The following is a 25,793-nucleotide window of genomic DNA, read 5'->3' on the forward strand; positions in this document are numbered from 1 at the left end:
TGCATCCCCATCTGCCACCGACAGCCAGTGCTGACAGTGGAAAGAAATCCAAGTTTCTGATTTACTTCTCCTCCTTAACTTCATACTCTGCCAAGCCCATCAGACTCCAGAAGAGGTACAGATACAGAGCACATACCCACACATGCAGGCACAGAGAGATGTCCGAGGGGAGGGAGAGAGCTTACACGCACTCCCCTCTGCCACGCCTGCAAACTGTGCTCCACCTGGGCAAGAGAGCAGCACTATCACAGTAGAGAGGCAAGGCCTTTCCTAAAGTGAGGTATCAGCAGCCCTCCACTGGACAGACTGCTCCTGCTGCCGCCACTGCTGCTGTATACGAGCACAAGTCAGTGGGATTCTTGTCTTCATGCAGCAATATTGCCTAATTCTCTGTCTGACCGAAAAAAATCATATATGACATCAAAGCAGTGTTCTGTTGCCATTATGTTAGGTACCACCATGCACATGACTGCCAAGGTCTCTGTTTTGTGAGGTAAACCACAACCCTCTCTCCCAAAACTGCAAAGCCTTTCCCTTTCCTCAGAGAGCTATTTCAGGTACAAGAGCTTAGGGGAGCTTGAGCTCTTTAAGGGAAACTCCTCCCTTATTCCCATCCACCACCACAGCATCATGTCTTGCTGCAGCTACTGGCATATCCTGTCCAACCCCATCCCCCAATATGACTGCATTACAAACAAGGCTAGAAAGACAACAACAAAATTTAAGGACTGCACTGAAGATGCGCAGGGAAAAAAAATACCCATCACCAAACAAACAAAGGACACACACTTTCAGGTAACACAAATTTCTACTTTGCATTGAAGGTGGCTTCTTTAAACAAATTAATAAAAAAATAAAAAGAAAGGAAAAAAAGAAAGAAATGGATAGGGAAAAAGCTAAAATAGAAAGGGGGTGAGTGACTAGAAAACTGAGACTGGGCAAATATAACCTAAGAGCATTTGGCAGCCTTTCTGATGACTAGACGTTGAAAGAATTAATGACTTAAATCAGGCATAGATATGATATTTCATAGGTAAATAACCATTCCATGTCAAGCAAACTTGTCTACAGCATAATAAAAGGAAATTCTAGGAAGCAAAACACAAGTTAAAAGCATAGACAGACATTTTGTTTACAGGTACATTTTTAAAAAAGAATGGTGTGAGTGTCTCTCTCTATACAGTATATATATATATATATAATATAGCTCAAGAAATTAGATATATTTGCTTGAACAGTCTCCTTACTCACAGAGGTTACTGTAGCTCCAGCAGTTACCCATTGGTCAAAGAAATAAAATGCACAGATCATCAGTTTATCTATAGCGATACCAGCTAATTCAATTGCTGCTGTTCTAGTCAACTGGAATCAAAATAGTTTCAAATTTCCTGGCAGCTGCTGCCCTGCACTGCACACAATGATGTAAATGGATGCTTTCTGAGTATTATGAAACTGATGGGGGAACTGCAGTCTCATTCAGTCTATCGCAGGAGCTAAGGAGTCCACCTTGGCAGCTTGCAGGGGGAAAAAAAAATTTCCTCCAGCAAGGCTGCCTGACGGCATGCCAGGGATACGTCTGTACTTAGCTGCCGTTTTTGTAACTGCATCCGTAAGGGGAGAACTGGGCAGAATGGCGATGCTGAGAGTCATGTGCTGGTCTTAGAATGTAGGATGCTTTATGGCATTTCTGCATTAGTGAGCTGGAAGCATTCATTAAGCAGCCCAGCCATCCTGCATTTTATGTCTCTGCAGCTCCTTGTGCCGATCACAAGTAGCACGTGGGTGAGCGAGCTTGCATGCAGCATCATATCAGTTACACTTTCCTGGTATTTCTTGTCACTATTCGTAAAAGGCAGATTAAGGCAAGTAAAAAACAATGTATATATTAAGATGAAACATATCTCTAGGTGACAGTTTAATGAACAAATCACAGAATTTATGATATCATATCACTACTGCAGCCTGCCAAAGAGGAGGGTTACACGCATTTCCTTGTCTTGCACTGCATCATGTTACAATTTCTATGGTCACTAAAACAATTCAAATTGATAAAGCAGCCTGCTCCTGCTGAGATGGAGCGGCCATCCTCTATAAAAGGGGAGGGATGTTGCACAGCCTCTGGCAGCCTTGTGCAGCAGCCCTTTTTCCAAATGATGTCATTCTCCATGCTGCGATAGGTCCTGCCTGGCCAGCGTAGCCAAAGCCAGGGGATTAACATAACACAAACATGCAGCTTTTGTAACTGGACTGCAAACATCCACACCAGACTGGGGGCAGGATTTTCTGCAGCTTGCAGACACTCCAGGCTTTTGGACAGTTTGCTTGCTCTAAAAAGGAGAAGTGAAGCCAGGTCTTCATCCCGTCAAAAGTTACAGCAGCATTATGTAAAAACAACAAGCTGGTGGAAATGGGGAAGCTGAGTGAAAGTGAGAGGGAAACTGAGGGAAGAAGTTGGGGAGAGCTGCCTCGAAATAAATCCTGGTGAAATGCCTCTGTGCCTTAGCAAACATGCAGGGAAGGTAGAGGGGAACAGAGGTATGGCAGGGCCCTTGCACAAAAATTTACTGTCTTGGCTGAGATCACTCACCCCAAAAACAGACAATGAGAGGGACTCCCTGGTGTGGTCACTGAGAGGTTTGGCACAGAGCCCAACAGCATGCAAAGCCTGCGTGCTCTCTGCAGTCACCATACTATAACAGCCAGACAATGGTGTGACAGACAGTGGCTCAGGGTTACCCAGAAATTACACTAATTTGTTCAAGGGAAAAAGATAATCCCCACGCAAGCATGCAGGGACAGTGTGTTGCTCAGGAAATTGTACACCCACAGCTCGCTGCACACTGGAAGAGATTCTCAAAAAGGTACTACTCAGCACTGCTCTTGCATAGTTCCCTAAATTCTGGCGGTTTTGGGCTACCAGAGGCTGTGCTAGATGAAACATCAGTCTGCCATAGGACAACCATGCCCATGCTAAGTAGATCTGTCACAAATCTCTCTGTTAGCAAGTCCCAGTGCTGGAGTCTGGTTGTGTGATGATGCTGAGTTTTCATTGGTTTGGAAAACAGAGTGAGAAAAGCCACTAGGATAAGAATGCAAATTCTGTGCATTTAGAAAGCAATGACCATTTAGAAAGCATGCAAAACACATGAGTCACTTTTTGTCTCTTTGAGAGAATGTGTAGATTTTTTTAACAACTGCACAAGTTCTAACCCTATTTCTGATTGAAAGTTTTATGCAAGCAATGCTGTGACTTGGTTGCATATTTCCCGCCTCAAGATTTTAACTAATTCCCAGTGGCAAAAATGGCTTGGGACAACTTGCATAAACCAAACTGCACTGAATTAAGAGTCCTCCAAAGAGCCCTGTACCTTTCCCCTGGTTGCAAGAAGGATGGCACCTTGCTGCAGTCACTCAAAGGCCTACAGCAAGCTCAAAACAGGACAAAGTCCAAAACTAACATGCAGTACGCACTGAGAGGATTTAGTGTGAGGGATTATCCACTACAAATTGCTGTATGGGCCACAGATGGTCATTGAGATAGCTCAGTCCCAAGAGTCATTACCCTGGAAAGCAAAATGGTAGAGTGGAACATCTGTTAGCATGAGCAGGAACAGGAGGGAATACAAAGGGAGTATCTGTATTCCTTATCCTGACATAAAAGTGCAAGTGGGTCTTAGAATTATTTAATGCACTTTTCTTCTTTGAAATCTCACACTCTGGAATGATATGGCTGTGAGACTCTCAAGTTTTGCTTTAAGACTTATTTGGAGAAGTCTGAAATCGAAAATGTAAACAACAGATCCAAAAATAATCTGAAATTTTCTATTTTTCTGCTGCTATGATTTATAAATGAAGTGACTAACAGGTGATTTTCTAAGTATAGATACACATAGTAATTAGCAAGAATAACTTTAAAAGCTCCTTAAGAGCCTTCACCTGAAGAACAAACTTCTGATGCAGTGACAACTCACAGCTGCTTTGACACTTTCAGCATCTACAAAGACTTTACAGCCTCTCTAAATTCACCTGTAATGAATGTTATATATTTAAAACACTGTATTTTTAAAGAATCCTCTCAAAACCCTTGGAAAGTTGCTTTGAGCAAGGTAAAATGGCTTTTAAAATCCCTCACGTCTAAGCACAGATCTCAGAAACTCTGGATTTTTGTAGATCCAGAAACCAGGCACATCTGTAGAAAAGGACATCCTTTACTACATTTCAGTGTTTGGGATCAATTAACCAAGCCAAGAGTAGTCTCGTTAGGCAATTCTTAAAGCACCCTAGGAGACGGATCTCAATTATGCACCCAGCTAAAATAGGACAGGGAGGCACATGTGCATCTCCCAGGCTCCAAGTGTTTGTTGCTAAAGGTGCAGTTGGACACTGCATAGTAACTTTGCAGCAGGGTCTCATAGCGTATGAGACTCCCTTCCTGAGGAAGCTGGACAGAGTTAAATAAACAACACAGGGATCTAAGGCAGATCTAAGGTACTTGTTAAAGCAGTGAACTGTGAACAGGAAAAATACAAGCTGTACTCTGTGTTACACTTATTCAGTCCAATACCAGGCCAGAACGGCATCTACCCACATAATTTTATTTAAATGTCTTCTCTGTGACATATCAACAGCAAGTTAACATGCATCACTCCCTTCAGAAAGCTTCAGAAATAAAGCAAGGCTACAGCACAGCAGAGTGTTTGTGTTGGAGTGCTGCTGATCTCATCAGATGATGGGGTTGAGGCCGAGGAGTGGAGTTCATGAAGACAGGTAAAAAATGCAGCTGTGTCCCATTGTGCCTGCCTACAAGAAGCCAAGCCAGCTAAATGATCCTCTCCTATTGTGCCCACTGAGCTGGATGCCCCATTTTCTGTCTGCCTGATGGAAGGGGATGTTGCCTCCAGGACTGCTGAGTCCTGCCAGCTTCAGCCAAATTCAGCCTGTGCCATGTGTGCTCAGAACATCTGAGGCGGCCAGACACTGACAGACTGCCAGCATCACCAGGTCCCCAAATATTTGTGTGTTCACATCAGTATGGCTCTCAGCTTTGGCCAACAGAGCACAGACAAGTAGACATTAACTGCCTTAACTCTGGCATTTCCTAACTTCTGAGTGCTTAATTCTGCACCTTTAAAAAACAAAAAACAAACAACCCATGTTTTAACGATTATTTGTACTAAACCCTTGGCCTTCAAACAACTCTGTTGTTTAGAAAGTTGAGGATGTGGTAATCTCCTCCCTACAGCTGTAGGTTATGATAACTTGAACTATCCAGCTTTCAAGTGGAGGTCACAAGACATACAATTTCCTCCTGTGGAGAAAGGGCCGTAGCATAATGCCTTGTTCCCCCTTTGGTTTTCCTCTTCCCTGGACTGGAAACCCAGATATCCATCACACCACACCTGACAGCTCCAGGGCATGTCTCAGCTTCTCCCAGCCCCAGGAAGCGGGATTCAGAAATTCAAGGGAAATAGCAAGACAGCTCCACCTCTCTACCTCTGCAGCCAAGATGCAGAGCACAATTAAACCTGCACCAGCATTTATTTTCCATATGCACAATTCTCCTCTCACAGAACTGTAAGAGCTTGCTGCTTTTCAGAGGATCCAAAATTACTTGGTTTACTCCATACTGGAGTGAAAAAGGAGCCCTCAAACAGCTGGTGCTGAGGAGGTAATCACTTCCTATAGTGCACAAACTTGACTGGAAAAGTACCTTCTATTACATTGTCTCTGGAGACTTGAATTTAAAAAATTAACCTTCTTTTCACATCATTGCCAATCAGCAATGCCAAACACTGGGGATATTTATGAAAAAACTATTGATTACACATTATGATTCAAAAATTCCTGCAGGTCTTCCGTATGTCAGAAAATGCAGTAGGACACTAGAAACAACAACAACCATAAGCTGATAAAGTCAAGTATGCACAACAGGATGATGGAATTTTAATTATGGGTGGGAGGGGTACCCAGCTCTGAGCATTCTGTATTCCAGCCTTGTGTGTGCTTCTGGTAAACACTGTAGGACATCTGATGCACCAGTCCTTCACCGTAATTAAGCAAAATTAATGTGAAAATCAGGCAGTCCTCCAACCCTTAGAAAATGCAGTCTTGCACTTTTAAGGAAAGCAGAGCTGCAGAGAAGATACCAGACCAGGAAGCCCAGACTTTCAGGACTGCCTGGAGATGGAAAGAACAAGAGACAAAAATATGGCAGAGGGTGGTGCCTCAAAATGGAAAACAACGGGTCTGGAGCATTGGCCAAGACTACAGTCAGCAGTCTAGGCTATCATGAGAACAAAGCCATGAATGCCTGTGGTCTAAGGGCAGTTCCTGCAGTGAAGATCAAGAAGGTGCCACTTCCATGAAATGGGAGGAAAATGCAGCAGAGCTGGACATGCGTGCCTTGAAATAGCAGAGCAAACAAGCAAGGCAGACAATTTAGGACAACCTAGTATGTCAGTGATGTTCATTTTTACACAAAGATGCAGAGATAACTTTCTTAAAGCTGTTTACATCAGCAGCATAGAACCCTGAAAAGGCTTTACTTTTACAAAATAGCAGCCATTGTGTTCTTCTTTTGCTCTTGCAATCATTTATATGATTGCAGTTCAGGAACGAGTATGTTGCATGGGTCAAAGTATGTGTTTGATTTCCTTTCGCATGTTAAACCTGGCAGTTTGACCCCTTGCAAAGGTAACTCAGCACACATTGCCAGGAGAAAACAAGCCCTTTCTAAGAATTGTTCTTTTGGCATTATTTGGGGGGGGGGGGGGGGCAGGGGGGTTGTTACTCAGTTTTTGCTGGCTTGAGCTTGCTAAGCAAACAGATGAGCACAAGAACTAGCATGAGACAATTCGTGGCAGTGTGTGTCTGGGACCATCTCTTTTGGCAGAACCAAGATGTTAAATGAGCTCAGTTCCCTCATGACACCTCACTGAACACAAAACAGCAACTGACAGGCTTTCCAAAATGCTATTTGTTTCACCAGCAATTCAAAACCAAGCTTCTTCTAGCAGCTGTTGGGAAAGACCAGATTTGCATAGCAACACAGGCAGTATTTGTACAGGGCCTTTTTGTGAAGGATGAGATTAAACCTCTGGTACACAGGAGGGATGAAAGCTTTCTTCTCTCACAAGCATCAGAGAAAAGACTGTTTATTAATCCTAAGAAGTTATTTTCTTCCTAACACCCATCTTGGATTTATTTTCTCATATAACAGGCATTATGGGGTATTTGGCCTTCATGTTTATTTAAGGAATTATTTTGTAGTATCCCTCACTTTTTTCCCCAAGGAAGCACTTTTAGGAGTAAGTCACATGGCCGTGACTTTTTTCTTTTTGGTATTTAAATGTAGTAACGGCAAAGTCATAAAAATCAGGCCTGTAGCACAGCCAAGCCTGAAGAAAAATCTGCTCAATAGAGATCACTGTTTCCACAGCAGTTTCCAGAAGAGGAATGTATGTTTCCACATACAACAAGCAGCCTTTTATGTCAGTGAGTCTGAGAAGAGGTCTTGTCCAACCCAGCTAAATTCAGTTTCTAAAAAACATTTTCTTTTGCTGGAAGGCAGAAGGCTGGGATTTCGCCAAGGAAGGTGGCCAGGCTGTGCAGGGCCACGTGGACAAGTGTGGAGCATCTTCCCCGCTGCCCCAGTGGGAGGGCTCTACAGGGAGATGTGTGGTCTTTAACCCTTCCACAGCACTAGGGTTCCAGGGGCTTGGACCTGCTTCTGCTCCAAGTAGTGCATCCAGGGCAGGAGGATGGACAACAGACAAAAGAGGAGAGGACCCTACAAGAGGCATCATGCATTAAAGACAAGAGCACACTAGGGCATCAGTGCTCACAAATATACCAGAAAAAAAACAGAATGAAGACAGCAAAGGAGAGAAAATGTTTTATATGTGACAGCTTTATTAGCATTTGAATATTACTGATGAAACAGCTCTTCTAAAACCATCTAACTTTTTATTTTCCCCCCTCTCTAAAAATGATCAGCAGCTTCAACCCATAAGGTAAAAATCAGCACAGGAGTTTATTAAGAAAAGCTGCCATGTCCCACCTGGGTAAACAAGAATGTTTGCCACAGTCGCCCCAATTTTTGTTCCTTGTGAATTGGCTTGTCTGATGCAAGGGTTTTAGTATTCAGTCAAGACATGTATATCCTCAGCAGCATCAGCAGGGCTACAGTAATGTGGCTGTGGCCTAAAGGGGAAGGATAAACCAGAACACAGTAGTAATTAAGCCATTCAGCAGCTCACATGCTATGTTCCGTTTCTGAGGCACGGGTCAACTGCTTTAGGTTAGATAAATTAAAGTTCAGCCTAACTGCCCACAGTGACAAGTTGTTTTCTTGATCAAGTTTAAACACCAACATTTCTCCTGGCCCTGCCTTTGTCACTCATTTGCTTGAAATATTTCATACTTTGACCCCTAAAAAGCATGTCTTCTTTCTTTTAAAGGAAACTTCAGAAAGTAGCATGTTTATTTTGATTTTTGTTGGTGTTTTCTCCCTTCATATCTAACACAAAGAAGAACAAAAAGACTTTCAAGCACAGCTGCTTCCCCCAAAAGCATATGTTACGACGTATTTGGCATATATAAAATTAAAAAAAAAACCAAAAACATGATTTGATGCAAAAAAAACCCTGAGTTTGTACTGCTGTCCCCTCAGTCACCCTGTTCTCATTCATGTCCATTAATAAGCAGTTAAAACCTGCTCACATGAAGAAAAAACTAGAAGGGGCAGAACCACTCTCATTTATCCAGGGTGGTCAAACAACTTGGAAGAGAAGGAGGAGGAGGAAGGTGCATTTGTCTGTGAGAGCATGAGGCCAGTGTGAGTAGGTAAAGTGTCACCCAGTTTTTGGGTACAATTCACAAATGTACGTTAATCACCGTTAAATATTCACAAACCCTCCTATGAGGGTCCCTTGAAATCACTCCCATTTTGCTAATTGTTAGCCCCTAATTGTAGTTTCTCATTAATAAAGGAACAGGAGGAGATCCAGAGACAAGGCAAGAGGCAGCACAGGAAAAATACAGAGAATTAGGCACATAAGCCCATATATCTGGTTTACTCTTTGCCACCTTTTATTTTAGAGTTGAGTACTTAGCTCAGAATGCCCATCATATTTGTTAACTGTTTTGGCTGGTAATGACAATAGATTCACTTGGATTTATTAGACACAGCATACTTTATTTAATACCAATCTCTGGATTTGCACCAATGCCTGCTGACAGTGCTCTCACACTGTGTCTTTTCAAGCAAGAAATGAGGTCATCATGATTCATGCAATAAAGTGATACACATTTTGTGGCAATTTGAAAGAGTTTTTAAAATTCCTGCATGAGGTCCTTTTGGTTTGGGTTTTTTTGAGGTTTTTTTTCTATTTTTGGAAGTTTGGATTTTTTCAACTTTGCAATTAGGATTTCCCAAGTGGATGACCAAACTTCATAAAACCCAGGGAGAAAATCAAGTTGTGCTTTTTATTATTATTATTACTACTATTACTATTATTATTACTATTATACCCTTTTTTTCCTTTTCTTACTGAAGTTGAGGAGCTTACACAGTTTGTTTCTGAACAAAGTGCTGCCATTTTCTGGCAAGAAGGGAGTCTTCTCTAATTAACTGACATTCCAGAAAGTTTGCAATTAGAAAGGATCAAGGTATAAAGAGAACTGCCCAAGGAAATGCTTTCCAAGAGGGCAGAGCTTGTTGATAATTTTTATGAGGCAAAAGGAATACTTACAATAACTACATTTATTTTCTTCTAAGCTTAGGCTCTTAAAAGGTAGAAAATTCTCTGTATTTACAAGACGACAACAGGAACAAGACAGATACTCAAGCATAACATTAGATATTGCACCTGGACTTCTGGAATTACTGACTACAGAGGACAGAGCAGTTCAGGTACCGACTCAAGTATCTAAATTAAAATCTTACCCATCTTTACCTGTAGAAAGACCATGAAGCACATTTCTGGAAGGAGCTCCAGGCAGAAATGGCCATGTTTCAGCATGAGCAACTGCAGAACTTGTGACTGAACCACTCCACTGCAGAGAAGTGCATGGATTCCCTACACCAAAGCGTCTCCAGCACGAATCCCTGCTGTCACATCATGGAGGCTCACATCAGCCACAAAGAAAGGTGGGGTATAAGACAGGCAACCACTGTCATTTTCTGGGGCCAAACCACTAGGATCCTATGGTCTGGTACTGGCAGAACAGCACAGTGAGTGAGCCCTCATAGGGTCATTAAAGGAGCAGCTTCTGCAAAACTTGCCTGAGTGGCTTAAGAGATTTTCTTTCTTTTTTTTGTACACAAGAGTAATAAATAGCACTTACCCATTCCTGAAGGCTTCTCTTCTTCCAAGCCAAATAAAAATTCATATTTGGCCTTGGCAACATTCTGGGCATGAGCTGATATGTCATTATCCAGCACAAGTGCTTCTGCCTAGAGTCAAAACAAACAAATCTTATCTACCTTTTAGTGAAAAAAACAGCAGAAGGAACATGAAATCCCTTCAGGCAGCATTTTTTAAGTATTCACTTCACTCTGTCACCTCCAAGATCATGCAGAGTAGACATGGGCCAACTCAGAGCACTTTTGAAGAGCTCACCTGTCTGTCATCGAACCCAAAAATTTCAGTATTAACAACAAAGATCTAACAGAGACGTTAGAGCCCCAACCAGTCTTTACCCACTCTTTAGCCAGCTTACCCCTTGAAATGTCAGCAGCACTGGCCAAGGATCTCAATAATACGAGTTAGGGTTAAAAATACCAAGGGAATAGTATCAGAAATAGCAAATTTGAGTATGTATGTCATAAAACTGGGACCCATGGGAAAACCATAAATGGGGCAGGCTGTTTCTTTGAAAAGAGAGTGGGGTAGAAAGTGAGAAGCAAGGACTACAACAAGGATGATTTAAAAAGGAAAGAAGGATAAGGTAAGCAAACATGTAGGAGTACTGTCTAATGGTCCCTGTTGGACAGCCCATGCATGACCACCATTGTCTATGCCAGGACAAGACCCCAACATGGTTTTAAAACCATACCACAGTAGTCATACCTGCTTATCTGGCTAGGAGGCATCAAGGGGATACGGGGTGGTGAGCCCAGTGAGCAGGGGAACACCTGGAGGGGTGGATGGACAGATGGATTGAACAACCCGTTCAACCCAGGCCTGGTGCCACCAGCACCTTCCCACTGCTCCCCTCTTGTAAGAAACACTGACAGAGTAAAGGTCCAGTTTCTCAGAATAGAGAATGGCTACAGGACTAAGATCAAAATACTTTTATGAACAGCTAGGGAAACAAATCTCTAAGATGAAGCACACACCAGCAATAAACTGTTGTGCAAAAACTACCTAGAGAGTCAGCAGTAAGTTTCTTCCCAGCTGGGCAAGACGGAGCCCGTAATTCTTCTGCTTGAAGTCACAGATAAACTAAACCATTAACTCTATAAATTCTTCAGTACACTTTATATTTATATGAGGCAGTCAATTGTTGTGTCATAGCAAGCCATGGCATGGTTTATATTGGAGAAAGCATTAGCTTACAAAACACTCTTTAAAAATCAAAGCTAAGTGGAACATTCTGTCCCCCAGGACAACAATAACTTTTATGCATTTCTATCAAATACCTTAGGATAAGCATCAGATACAAAGAGAAATTCAAACTACCAGGGACACATAATTCACAGGAACACATAGCCATGGCTATTAATCAGAGATGGGATGGAGTCACAAATCCATATATTCCTCCTAGGCCATCTGTCCAACAATTACATTTTCTTCCATGAGGATACTGATTAATAGCTATCCTGCCCCATGCTCTAGAACTGTTTTGCTCCAGGCTCTCCTGGCCTTTTACACCAATTTCTTCTCCTATCTTTCTGCACTGTGCCAGTTCTGCAAGATGTAGTCTAACACCACTCTGCCTTAATCAACAGCAGATCTTACACCAGGGTCTTGGACTATAATCTATTTACCATTCACTAGTCCAACTACTCAGCACTAAGGACTTCCAGTACATTGATGCATGTGCAAGCACCAGCCTACCCAACCCTTTGGTAAAGATGTGATGGAACTGATAAAGGGCTTTCTAGCGCAAAGATAACTATCACAAGCGTGACAAAATGAGCTTGGAAGAAACCCCCATGTCTCTCCTACCTTTACAGGGCTTCATTCATTCACTGGCAGGGAGGCGGGAAGGGCAAGAAAAGGAATAGCTGGATCCAGAGCATACAGGAGAAGGCTCTTTGTCTGCAACAGTTTAGACAGGAGCAGCTTACAGAGCCAGACAAAAATTCAGCCTACTCAGATGGATGTGAAGGGATGGGATAGCTAACAACTATCTGGTGCCAAATCCCAGTGACAGATAAATGAAATGGAAAATAAAATGAACAGAACAGTCCTGTTCCTGAGCAGTAAGGAATTTCTGATCTATACCCCTCTGGGACACAGCTTCTCCATCCCTCACCCTCGCTCTTTGAGATTTCACAGACATCTGCTGCACTGAGCATCCCTGCCAGCAAACACACATTCCAAGAATCTCTATTTGCCTGTACCTTATTGTAAAGCAAAGAAGAAAACTCCAACTTACAGCATCCTTTGCATCATCCAGCAACAGGTACAAGTAAATTGTCTAATTAATGGGGTTTCAGTGTATAGAGCATAATTTATCAGAGTTAGAGGCCTAAACAGAGGTTACAAAATCTTACGTCTTTGCATCTGAAAGGGGTAACTTGATTTTCAGAAGTGTTCAACACTGCTGATGAGAACTGCAGATACTGGCTTATATAGGGGAACAGCTGTATTTAACATATATTTAGGCTGTCAGAGCACTAGAAGGATGTATAAAGAAAGTCCAGACCCAGATTAAGGATAAGTTTATCATACTTCATCCAAACAAGAAATATTAAAAAAAGAATGCAAGGGCAGGAAAGAATGAGGATGCTGTGAGGTCAGAGCTAGTTTTTAAGACCATTGCTTTACCAATGTCCAAATCAAGAGACAACAACAAGAGCCTCTCCTTTCTTTTTTTCAATCTACCATTCACCCAAGAAGTCAAAATGCCCTGAAATCAGGAGCCCACAAATGGGCTGGAGAAACATTTATGGTGCTTTCAAGCTGCATTAGCAAAGATTAAATACGAGCAAGATTGAAAGGGATATAAAACTCCTGCTTAAGCCTTCTGTCTCAGCTCAAGGGCAAAGAAATCTGCATCCAGGTCAGCTCACTTCATAATTGCTTCCCTCAGAGGGCTTTAACCTCCACCTTTGATGCATGTCATCTTTGTCACTGATGGAGAGGGTGATGTTTAGAGCACCAATCCCCTTAAATCAGCCCAGCTGTACATATACTTCTCATGAGCCATGTACATATTATTTTTCACTCCAGTGATGCTCTGGGCAGAGGGGCAGCAATTCCTACCCACTTGTGTATCACTCTTGCAGTGCCTTCTGCCTGTTTGACCATGTTTGATCAAGCCCACTTATCTAGGTCATAACTCTTGGTCAGGAGTTAGAAGGCTACATTTGCCGCTCAGTGAATTTTAGATACCATTTATGAGGCTGCATTAGTTTGCACTTGGCAGTCCTCACCCCTCAGACCTCCTGCCAACACACTGGACCAGTTCCTATTGACATCACACAAGGCATTGGCATGGGTCAACAGAGGTCCCACCTTGCTGGCTTTCTGTTTCATGCTTAGGGAGCAGAGAGATTCTTTAGGATGAGCCCGTGGTGTTCATGGTGGTTTCAGGGTAGCACAGGAATGAAGATGCTGAACTGAACAATGCTGAACAGTGCTGAACTCAGTACTGAACTGAACAGCAGCAGGATGCTGAGACCACAGGGCTCCTGCTACTTCAAGGACAGATAAGTCAGCCCAGCAGGAAGCACGCACACTGCCTCTGCTCTGCAGTCTGGATGTGCAAGTGGAGCAGAGGGTCAGTATCTGCAAGGAGAAACTGCTCCCACAATTCACCCTTGAGAGGCATCTTTAGCTCCTGATAAGAGCTGGGTGCTGCCTTTCCTGAAGCAGTTTCTCTCTCTGGATGAATTTCATTTCAAATCTCAAGCTCCCCTCAAACTAGCCTCCAAAAATCCTACTGGTTTTTACATAGGTATAGTGAGTCATAAAAAGCTGAAGAAAATGCTTCACCTTTTCCACAGAAGAAAAGCACTAAAGCATCCTTTTTGACTTTCACTGAGGTTCTGGTTGGGACCTTTTTTTTGGTACTAACAGGTTTTGTCTTGGGGCCTTTTTTCCCTTTCATCCTGTCTTGGGGTGAACATTTCCTCTTAACTTGTCTCAAAGCAGGATATATACCTACATATCAGAGAGCTTTAAATGAAGAACATCAAACTCTTGCTATCTCACCACTATTTTCAGCTGAGCTGACAGGAGAGCTAGACTTTGTCTCAGTGGCAGGGATAACATTGTCCACAGCTGCTGTGACAAGGATTGGGTCAGTCTGAGCACACAGCACCAGTGTGAACCCATGCCTCCTGAAGCATTCACACTTAAGGTCATACATTTTCTTTGAAAACATCTAATGAGGAGGAAGTATTCAAAGGAGCAGATAATTAAATGGAAAATTCCAGTCTGGAATTTTTCAGGCTTCTTGAGAGGACAGATGCTATTAAGATAAACTCACTCCTGGAGGAGACCTGGGAAAAAAGTGCTTAAGAAAAAGCAGAACAGGATGGGTGCTCAAAGCATGAGCACAAGGGAGAAAGAGTCCGCCAAAATTCTGGACAGCAAGAGACCACTCATGCTAAGGGGAAACATCAGCAGGAAGGGACCTAAGGAGCATTCATTAAGAACTCTTAGCTGGAACAGAGAGGTGAAAGCATCCTCAGGCATGTTTGCACTGCTCAGTCATACAAAGAGGAAGCTCAGCTTCACAAGCTTCCGCATGTGCACAGGCCTGTTTCCCAGAGCTCCCTGCCTTCCCCTCAGCCACAGCACCGCTGGATGTAGCTCCCTGACAGCGGGCAACAACGCCCGCATGGCAGCGCCTTTCCGAGGTTACAATGAGGCTGCTGGGGAAACGCTGCAGTGTTGCAAGAAGCAGAAAAAAGCCTTGAAGAATGCCTGTAAATCACAGTCCGCTATGGAGAACTTCACAGCCACACCTGCACCATTTCTAATCCCAGGCTGTGCTTGCTCCATTCTCATTGCATCAACATTTCTAGCAGCAAAAAACTCAATTGCCTGTCAGCAGTCTATCAAATACTCTGATACAGTTAGTTTATGCTCTCAGCAAGAATGATGGACAGAAGGTTCCCACAGATTTTAAAACCTTCTCCAGCAAGTTGCAATGTCATGGACGAGTCTTTGCAGAATCCTGCATTGAGAGCTCTGCCTCTGCTGTCACATCATCTCTGCATGGCGAAGAGCTCAGCAAGCTTCACTGCTTTTGACAGGTCATACCAATTGTTCTGAAAAGACTATGCCTGTTGAGCTTGTCTTAAATCACTTTCCTAAGTAACAGGATTAAATGCAGAAAGATGGCACTAAAATAAACTTGCTAACTGGTGAAACCTAGTGCACCAACATCACAAAAGAGTGTGGGTGCTCACAGTAAGACCACTAGCAAGGGTCCTAGTGTTTAATTCCATGTGACCTCATACACCATACTCTTGTGTTTTCCTCATACCTCCCCACACTAATACACGTGTTTGCAATTCTTGAATAAAAGTGTTAGTAAAATAGATTAAAATTCAAAAGAACAGGGGCTTTGCATGGCTTAATCTCAGCTGGAGCGGCTAAAACTTAATGCTAGCCAAGGTTTTGAAAGAGAAGAAATCTCAGCCAGAGTTTTAAACTAATTCCCAACTATCAGGAGTTGCAGGGAGATGTACAGAAAGCCAGAGGTGGGGAACAAAGAATGGGCTTGTGTGAGAGCACTGCCTATAGCTGTCTTCCAGCAGAGAAGTTGGGATTTTTGAGAGAGTCATGCAAGACTTTTCAGCAGCGAGGCAACTGAGAGATGTGGCAGAGGTGCTTGCAGTGACAAGGGATCTGCAAAAAGTAAAGAACAATCAGTAATTCAGCACCTTTTTTTTTTTAATGCAACAGGCAGAAGACAGCAAAAGAAGGTATTGGGAGTCAGCACCCTACCAAAGAGGACATGGTTCCTCATCGTTTATAGTCAAAACCACCAACTTCCTTGGAAAGCAATGTCACAGACAACCAAAATACTGAGGTGCCTGAGGAGGGTGAAAAGCTCAAGGGATAAAATCCCAAAAAATATAGAAATCACATGAATCTCTAAGCTGATCTGTTCCTGGGCATCTGATGACTTCCACAACCACAGACATGCTCCTGGGCTAAAGCAGCCTTGAATCCAAACCAGTGCAGTGAGTCTCACCAGGCTTCAGTACTGCCATGGACTGGACAGACCTCAGGCTTGGTACCATCCAGCCAGCTCCTCTCAATCTTTTCCACAGCTTACCCCAGGGATTCACCAGAAGCACTGCAGGCTTCCTAGGCCATTATTTCCAGCACTACAGGATCTGTTTGCTACGAGCAGCCTCACAGGAAGCAGTCAGACTGGAGAGAGCAAAACTGAAAGGGTGCAGATACCATCAAAGCCACTCTCCCTGTGCAAAGGCAGACTTCACAGAAGTTCAGTGTCTAAAGAGAGGCTCAGTTCAGAAATTAAGCAAAATATTTGCGCTTAGAAAAAAACCTGGGAACAGTGACAAAAAACTCAAATTAATGCCTTAGCAGCAGTGTCAAGGAGGTAAAATTTTTTTCCAGTCTGGTCACCTTGTTTTAGACCTGCACTTGAGTTTTTCTCCCCTTAAAGAAATTTTTGCTTTGTTGTTTGGTTGAAGTTCTTAGGAAGCAGTCAGCTGTTATACAGAATTAAATGCTTTTTATTATGCAAAAGCTGACGCTGTCTGAGCTGTAACTGCATGGCTGTGAATAGCATATTAATTCAAAGGCTGTATGATTACACTTTACCATTAAAGGTCACTCAGCATTTCGTATTTGCCAAGTAAGTGATTTTTGATGCATGCTGTAGGGACCTCTGGATACCTATGCATTATTTCTAAGGTATGTGCAAGAATCAAAAGAAGCCCGCTGAGAAGAAGGCTTCAGCTCACTGCCTGAACCACCTCCCTATGTTATGTTCTTCAACTTAACACACAGAGATAATGAAAAACACCCAAAACTTCTATAAACACAGTGCAAGTATTTTTCCCGAGTTATGTCAAAGAGCATTGGGGTGGGAGTGTGATTTAAGAAAAACTGTGCAAAGACAGCATCTTTAATCCCGAGAATTCAGTGATGCATGTAGTAGACATCTTGCATTTACTGTTTTTGTTCAATCTGTTCCAGTATATTTAGCAAACTGACAGACTGCTTCTCTTCGGCAGGTAGCGTGCTTCCATCCTCTTTAGGCATCTCAGATGGCAGAACAATGTTTAGACAGGCTACAGGCCTGCTCCACATGGATTTCTATTTTATGGAAGATAAAATTTGAATATACCTAAATGCCTCATGAGCCCACCAGAAGTTAGTTCTGTATCTTTAAGCAACTGAATTATTTCCAAAACCCTAGCCAACATCTGCTGTCCCTTGAAAATTTACAGACAGCATCCTTTGCCATGTGCTGTACATTTTTTATGTCCAGCTAAATATACTCTGCTTTTATGGATGGAAGGACAAGGTATTGGGAGAGGTCATCTTCATTTTTCAAAGCAGTATTATAAACACAGTCTAAGATAGTGCCTCCAAGCGATTAAAATATTCCATTTCAATGAATGGTTAAGGAAACCCAAAACACAAACCAACAAGCAAAAGAACACCCCACACACAACCATTAGACCATTCTACACTGGAAGAATTTACATTTGCAGAAGAGTAAAACCCTGCATTTTCTCTGTGCCAAGTGCAAACTGTAGAAGTACAACACAGAAACAGAATATACAAAATGGGATATGTATCTCCTGCTGACTTAGACATAGCTTAATAATTCTGCACGATAATTTCATATCACATTTTTAAATTAATTTTACAGCTTTCACTACAGCAGCTTTTTTCTGAACCTTACCTAGATTAAATAGAAGCTTTTTGGAAAAGAAATTTGACTGAAGTTTGATCTGAGCCATCTTACCTCTGGCACAATTGAGGCAGAAGCGAGAATACACATCAACAAATTTCTCCTGATGTGCAGGCACTGGGGGACTGAAAATACTGCTGCAAGACCATTTGCTTGCTAAGAAAGTGCACCTTAAGGACTGCAGCAGTGTCGGGCAGCTATGGTCCCACAAGCGGTCAGGAGCCAACAGGCAGTTTCAGCTGTGGCAGGAAGGCAGAAGACATCAGAGATGTTACATCCCCCACAAGCAGCACAACACAGGCCAGCTGGCACTCATGTCCCGCTGGTGAGGAAGTTAATACCTCTTCTTTTTTCCTCATTAAGTCACAGCAAGTCCACAGACAAGACAGCTGACAACAAACAGAACTTGCTGGTACTATAATTTGTCTCCTCTTGAGAACAGGGCTTCCTTGGCAAGCATTCTTCTGTTAGCACTGACATGCAGACATATCCCAGGCCTAAATGCATCTTGCCATCACATTTGGCATTCATTCAGCCTGGGAAATGCAGTTATTACTCAAACGACACTTCCCATTTGAAAAATGTAGTAAAAAAATAATGAGTACACTTTAAGCCACCTCTTCCACTGTGCCATTTCATGCCAAGAAGAGAAAGCAAGCCTCATTCATTGCTTCTGCAAAAAGGAAGGCTTGTATTATGCAATCTGTGCCATTTAGGTTGTTTTCTTACTGCTCCCAAACGACTGCACCGCGGTTTCAAGACAAGGGCCTCTTTTCAGTCATAGAATCATAAAATAAACTGAGTTGGAAGGGACCCATCATGACCATCAAGTCCAGCTCCTGGTCCTGTGCAAGACAGTCCTTTCAAAAAGTTGCTGTGGCTATAACGTGATGTTCTTGGCAAGCATGGTAGTGGCCAGTGTGCTTCTGCCCTGGCAGGCCATTCTCAGAAGCCAGCTCCAGCCTGGTTTCCTTTGGCTAAGCCCAGCAGGGCTTAGCCCAGTCTTTCCATGCAGTTAGCAAAGGGAGCCACAGCAGATGCCACACAGTTCCCACAGCCATCAGTGGTGGCTGAGGTACTCGTGGAGATGGAAATGCAGTGCTCACACTCTGATGGACAGCTTGATCCCTGACGGACAGCCTGATCCAGTGCCCAAACAGGTTTTTTTACTTACAGCATCCAGGAAGTAAAGTCAATTCAGGAGCCATTCAAGCTTCAAGGGCTAGATAATACCCGAGCTCTGACTCCTGATTCAACCCTGTAGCAAACAAGCCCGCACCCAGAGGGCTAGCTCTTACCCCACCCTGCTTTTAAGCACCATCCACAACCTGCCTTGCTCATCCCTGTAATGCAGAGAATAAATGTCTGGATGCATTAGCATCACAGGAGTCTGTGGTCTCCAACAGAAGCTGGCAAAACTGCAAGAAACATCTCAGAGCAAGGAGGAGCTGCACTCAGAGAAGTATCTGGAAACTCTCTGTAGAAGGAATACTTTAAACAACACCATTACTGAGAGGAATGGAACACTTACATCCAGAATGAAAGCACCAGGCACATACTTAAACCTAGTTTCAAACACCTTTTCCATCTAACATAAGAAAATTATTTCTAACACAAACACCCCCCCCCCCCCCGTCAATTTCACAAACAGGAAAATGAATATGACTGGAAATAGTCTCTGTGACCACGGGGTTTGGAGGGCATCAATCCATTTAGAAAGATATTCAGACATTCAGAACAAAAAATTGCACAAGACATAAATTTGTTTATCTGCAGACCCACTCTGTTGTACGGTAACTGTCCAGGGAAGCTCCCTAGCTGACACCCCCTTCTCAGCCAAACTTCCAGAGAGGAGTCCCGTGCAACTTTACAACCCAGCAGGATGCAATGAACCACCCAGGCCGCTGAGCAGGCAGATCGAGAAATCCCTGCTCCACCAGAAGCCAGCTCTCCATCAGGGACCATTGGCAAGGAAATGTCCCTTCAAGGACGGTGGGTGGCATATGTCCCTGCTGAGCCCAGGAACATGACTCCCACCTTTGCTGGATGAGCTCAGCAAGACTCACACCAAACAGCTCTAACAGCTGATGCACCCTGGGGATCCTCAGCACTCACAACGCAGAGCTGATCTGCAGTAGTATACTTGGACAGCCCAATCTTTGAGTTTTGGAAGCAGTTGACAGGTTTGTCCAGCCTCAGCTGAAGAACAGCAGCTCGGCAGATGGTTTCTCAGTACCCTGGGGACCCACTCTCCTAATCTTACTCTGCAGATACTACCCCCTCCCTCCCTTTCTTGGGGTCCCTTCACTAGGCCACTACATTGTGCTCAATTACCTTTTCATTACCACTGTGCCTCTAAATTACCTTTAAAACAGCACCTAGCAGTACCCCAGCCTCTTGCTCTCTCTCAAGACCCTTGCAAGCCAAGAGAGGCTCTCCAAAGAGACACATATGCCTCAGGGAAGCACATGCCTGAGAAAAATCACTCCAGCCCTCAGGTCTGTCAGCCTGTCTCTCCATGAAGCAGGGATGTTTCAAGCAATCAGCTACTGAGCAAGCACAAAGTTTATCAGCAAAGGCCCAAGAACCCTTACTTAGCACTGGTGGCCTTGTGTGGTGCACAACTTGTGCTGCCTAAACACTTAATCTTCTAGCACTTGCCTCAGAACACACACATGGAGACAAGTGCCTGCAGAGATGCTCCATGGCACTCCCGCAGAGAGTCTGCCTCTTCAGCCCACAGGAATCAAACTCCAAACCATCTCTTATATCCAAGCTGAAAAATCAATTGCCAGACTTCCCTGGTGTGATTGGTAAGAATAGAAAGGACTGTGTTGGTGTGGAGGCAGGGAGGGGAAGTACTCTAAACAACATCCATGTTTTTCAGCTATGCACCTTGACAACAGTAAAGAAGCTATTTAGCTTTCTTTACTGTTAAGCAGTAAAGAAGCTTTGCTGAAAAAAAGAAAAAGCTGCTAGCACGTTCATTAAGATCCTCACTGCTCTTCTCCTTCTCACTTTGGTCACACAGGCATCAAACTGAAAATTGGAAATAGTAAATCAAACAATCCACTTAAGCACAAATAGCACAGGAAAGCCACTTTCATACAGATCAGTTGTGCAAGAATTTTCTGTGTGGATTAAGAAGCCCTAGTTTTTGTTTAATAACTTTTATCAAGTTTTCGAAACAGCACCATCTAAGTTTCTTCGATTTTTTTAACATCACCACAAAGGATGTTCTTACACTCTCAAATGAACCAAGGCTCTAATTGAATGGGACCATTTGCACGGGGTCTCATACACGGTTAACCTCACCTCTCTTCCATCAAAAGCATGCCCCAAAACCAACTCTCGGTCTATGTAAATCAACAGGGCTAGGACAGATTCACGGAGAGCATTAAACTGGCAACATCTGCTGGAACAATCAACTAAGGATATGACTGATGAAAAAGAATTTGGAGTAGAAAGAGGCTTCTTTCTACTAGCTAAACCAGAAAGGTTTGGATGACTCTCTCTCTCTCAGCGGTCTATTACAATTGCTTCAAACACTGGGTGTGCAACCTCCAGTTTCATTACAAATACTGCATTTGACTTTCTGTGTTAATGGCCCTATGCACAGACAAAATTTAAGTGTGACTGAAGCTACAAAACTAATAGTACTTGTAGTTGTCTATTACACACCCAAATCATTTCAATAACATATACATGTGGCTTTGCCTGATGATATACTAACTGGACCCTGTGGGAGCCAGGTAATTGATGTTTATAGCATGGAAATACTCACCTATGTGGGAGCTAGAAACTTCAGGCAGTTTGTGTGAACTTCAAACTCATTACAACTGTATGGTTATGTTCCCACTGAGAAGTGCGGCTCCAGTTCCCGGGTGCAAGGATGAAGACAGCACCTCAATTTCACAGGAGCATGCTTATGTAGATTAATATTCTACAGTTTTACACTTTTGGTGAAACCATTTCAACCCCACTCTTACCCTGAAAGTGCAATGCTAATGCTCAGCCAAACGCTGACTTTTCTGACCACATCTTGTTTCAGTTTCTCGTTTCAAAATGCAAGCATTTGGCTAGATTAGGAGACCTTGTCAGGGCAGCAACAGCGCCGATGCATTACACAGACAAGTTACTTGGAGACCCAGCAAAAGGAACTGCATGACATGCAGGCTCGGGGTCCCAGCCCTGAGAGCAGCTTCCCTCTGCAGCTGGTGTCTCCCGGGATCTAGCAGTTACGAACACAGAAGCGGGCTCCCAGCTTTTTTCCCTAGGGCACTGTGAAAACGATTAAAATAAAAAAAAAAAAGGAAAAGGATAAAGAAATTAAGAGGGTTAAGGGAAAACAATAGAAGGAAAGAAGAAAAGGGATAAGGGAAAAAGGAAAAGAGAAAAGGTAACAAAAAGAAAACAGAAAGAAGAAAAAAGAAAGGTGGGAAAAGGAAAAAGAAAAAAACTGAAAAGTACATGGGGAAAAGTGCCTCCGGCTGAGCGCAGCCCCCGCACCCGCACGGGCACACGCCGCCCCTTACCGCACCGCCGGCTCCCTCCATCTCCCATCGCCGGCCGCGGCGGATCGCAGCCGCCGTCCCGCCGGGCCGCGCCGAGCCCTGCCGCGCCGAGCCGGGCTGTGCCGTGCCGGGCCGGGCCCTGGTGCCCCCGGCCCGCAGCGGAGCCGGGCAGCGCGGCGGCCCCGGCGCGGTGGGCGCGGAGCGGAGCGGCGCGGCCGGGCGGCGGGGCCGGGCCGGGCCCGGCGGGGCGGGGCGGGCCGCGAGGGGAGGGCAGCGGCGGCGGCGGGGGCGGGGGCGGGGGTCGGCGCGGTGCAGGGGAGGGGAGGGGAGGGGAGGGGAGGGGAGGGGAGGGGGAGGGGAGGGGAGGGGAGGGGAGGGGAGGGGAGGGGAGGGGAGGGGAGGGGAGGGGAGGGGAGGGGAGGGGAGGGGAGGGGAGGGGAGGGCGGCGGGTGCACCACGTGCTCCTTGGAACGATTTTAAAATAAAGAGGAAAAAAAAGGAATTATTTCAGGATTAGCAAAGCAATAGAGTGAAAAGCGTGCCCGCAGCAGCAGCGCTGGGCAGGAACGCGTCCAAAGCCCGCGGGGGCTGGGACATGCCGTACTCTGCTCTTAAATCCCCTCAGCGCGGCTCGCAGTTGTTGGGAAAAAAAAAAAAAAAAAAAAAAAAAAAAAAAAGCAGAAGCCTTTTCCAGCCCTGGGGCTTTCTCTCGTAGTCCGACTTCAAAAAGCAGAAGCGCGCAGATGTCTTCGGAGTAACCCCATCTGAACACTCGAAACTGATTTTCCACTTTTGTTTTTTTCACAGTTCGCTGGAAAGCTCTCTTGCATCGTCAGGTTTTAGAGCACTCAGCCACATCATTAGTATTTCTCTAACTGGGACCTCTGAGCCTTGTTGTCTCAAGTAAAAGTGGGGTTTCCCTGTCAAAAGCTGTACTTTAGAAAATACGCCCAAATCTCATTAGCCCAGTTAGAGGAGTTAACTGCAGTTAACAGGGGCTGGCAGACTGCATAAGGAAGGATGTCAGTTTCTTCAAGTTCAGTATATCTGTGTTGTGTTCAGCAGCAGCTGAAAACTTCTCTGTTTTTAGCCAACCAAACGTGAGGATAGGCTTTCTGGAACAATCTTTGAGGACCAGGAGTCACTGAACACACTCTATGTTTCCTTCGTTCTGAGCATGGGTAAAAAAACCTGTGTGTTCGGTCGTAGCAAGGTTGTTCTCTAATGCTGTGCTCTTCTGAAAGGCTTTGGACAGTGCTGGTGGTAGAAGTGCATCACCATGAAGTCACTGACATTAGCGTACCGCACCCAGACACAGCAGCACCTCTGTGGCTGCGGAGACAGCCTAGCCCTGCCTTGTTCCCCACTGGCCCCACAGCTCAGTGCCAGAGCCACCCTCCCTGCCAGCACTGGACGATCTCAGCCTTTGCTCAGCCCCATGGGGGAAAAAAGTCCATTTCCAGCCCGATAAAAGTATGTGTGGCATAATGCTTGAATCATCCTGGCCTAAAGCTTTCCCTGTTTGACAATAGGACAGGGGTACCAGCACTATCTCTGGGCTCTTCCAACTTGTCTGGGGGCTCCATCCAGCAGCACCTCCCCATGCTCTTCCCAGTATGGCTGTGGCATACAGAGTTGATACTGCTCCTAGAGTGGACCCACTATTTCTCACCACTTCCAGCTCCATGTTTACCCAAACAGTAGTGCTCCTGCTCTATACCCACATCACCCAGCAGCAGACTGCACCACCTTTATCATCTGGGTGCCAGTGGTGTACACTGTATTTCAGAAGGCATTCTGCTCTTCAACTTCCCCTCTTCCCATCCTAAACCTGCTGCCTGCTCCCCAGGAGCACAGGCTGTCTTTAACCATCCATCCCAGGAGCAGCACACAACCTGCCCCCTGCCCTGCTCAGCCACACTCCAACCCAGTCGATTCTGTCCTTTGGGAACAGGCGGGTGAAAACATGTCGTTCCATCCCCTGAAACAGGGGAGGACCCGAAGAGGTCCCTGTGATGCAGCTCCTCCGTGCCCATTGTCTGTGGCTCAATTGCACTGGCAGGGCTGGGTGACGTGCTGAAGGGCGTCGCTCCTCTCCCCCAGACACAGCTGTGACGCCAAACATGTTTTGACCCCGCCAGGGTTTTGTCCCATCTGTCAGACACTCTGGGGGCCCCGGGAGCTGGTGTGGGCTCTCAGGCTGCAGATTCCCCATCTGTGCCACATCTGAGATGGCTAATGCAGCGGAAAAAGAAACCACCCAGTGCCTGGGTCCCCGAGGAGTTGATGCACTCTGCCTGCCTCTTCCCTGACAGGCTGAGGTCATGCGATTGCAGGCCAGCAGGCAGCTGGGAGCAAAAGCAGGGCTGGAGTGAGGGGCTGGTGATGTCCCTTGCAAGCCACGTACCCCTGCCCTGGGCATCTAGGTGGCTGATGCACCCACTGCACTCCAGTCTGGAGCTTTTCCCACCAATTTATGTTAAGAAAAAATTGACCTTTTCTCTCTGATCCAGGCATCTGGCCTGAGTCACTCAGACATTTAGCTCTCTGGAACATGCTCTGTGCCAAAGGACTGGGAAAGGAGAGCATTTGCCAGCCTGGGGCAGGACAGTCCTACAAGCTTCTCCTATGTGGGCATCTAGCTATTGGTTAGCTTCACTGCAAAGGAGAGTGATGGAGTCCTGAAATTGACACAAACTGTTTCTTCTTACACTACTGATCATTGTTTTCTGCAGAAGACCCATATTAAATCCTAAAACACTTCTGTCAATGGCAATCAGCAGAGAAATGTGGAGGGGTTACATTTTTGAAGGAAATCTGTATTTTTTTTGTTTAAACGCTTGATATAAATTTCCAGGTAGTTATATTTAAAAAAATAAAAGTCACAAAAAACTGACACAAAACCTGTCAGTTTGCTAAGTAGTTATAAGCTACATATCACAGTTGGAGAGCACTCTTAATTGTTAAAGAATTTAGTTGTGAGCATACATCATGTATTTTTACACAATGCAAACAGAAATTTAAAAAAAACCCAAAAAAACTCAGAAGGTGGCAAACAATCAACTTCCGCTGTGCAGTGGCTAAGCTGGTCCAAATTCCCCAGCATGGGCAGCGATGGGGAGCAGGGAGCCAATACTGGGCAGGTGACTGCACGGGGGCTGAGCTGAGGTTGAGCAGGGCACGGGTAATGAGAGA

General features: G+C 44.6%; 1 protein-coding gene across 4 annotated transcripts in view; it reads right to left on the reverse strand.

Moving 5' to 3' along the window:
* Positions 1-22,861, reverse strand: part of LOC306814823 (PH and SEC7 domain-containing protein 3-like) — a 114,897-nt gene extending 92,036 nt beyond the window's left edge. The window contains exons 1-2 of one of the 4 annotated variants that reach the window (XM_079331268.1): positions 22,620-22,846; positions 10,348-10,456 (exon numbers count right to left, since the gene is read on the reverse strand). In XM_079331268.1, the coding sequence (XP_079187394.1) occupies positions 10,348-10,456; positions 22,620-22,640 (130 nt within the window). In that variant the 5' untranslated portion in view covers positions 22,641-22,846. Of the gene's footprint in view, positions 1-1,251; positions 1,298-10,347; positions 10,457-18,138; positions 18,190-22,619 lie in introns of those variants that run through there. The other 3 variants (XM_079331267.1, XM_079331270.1, XM_079331269.1) reach the window with 3 other exon arrangements.
* Positions 22,862-25,793: the final 2,932 nt, after the last annotated feature.

The sequence above is a fragment of the Erithacus rubecula genome (genome assembly GCF_903797595.1).
Source record: "Erithacus rubecula genome assembly, contig: SUPER_Z_unloc_2, whole genome shotgun sequence".
NCBI classification, from domain to species: Eukaryota; Metazoa; Chordata; class Aves; order Passeriformes; family Muscicapidae; genus Erithacus; species Erithacus rubecula.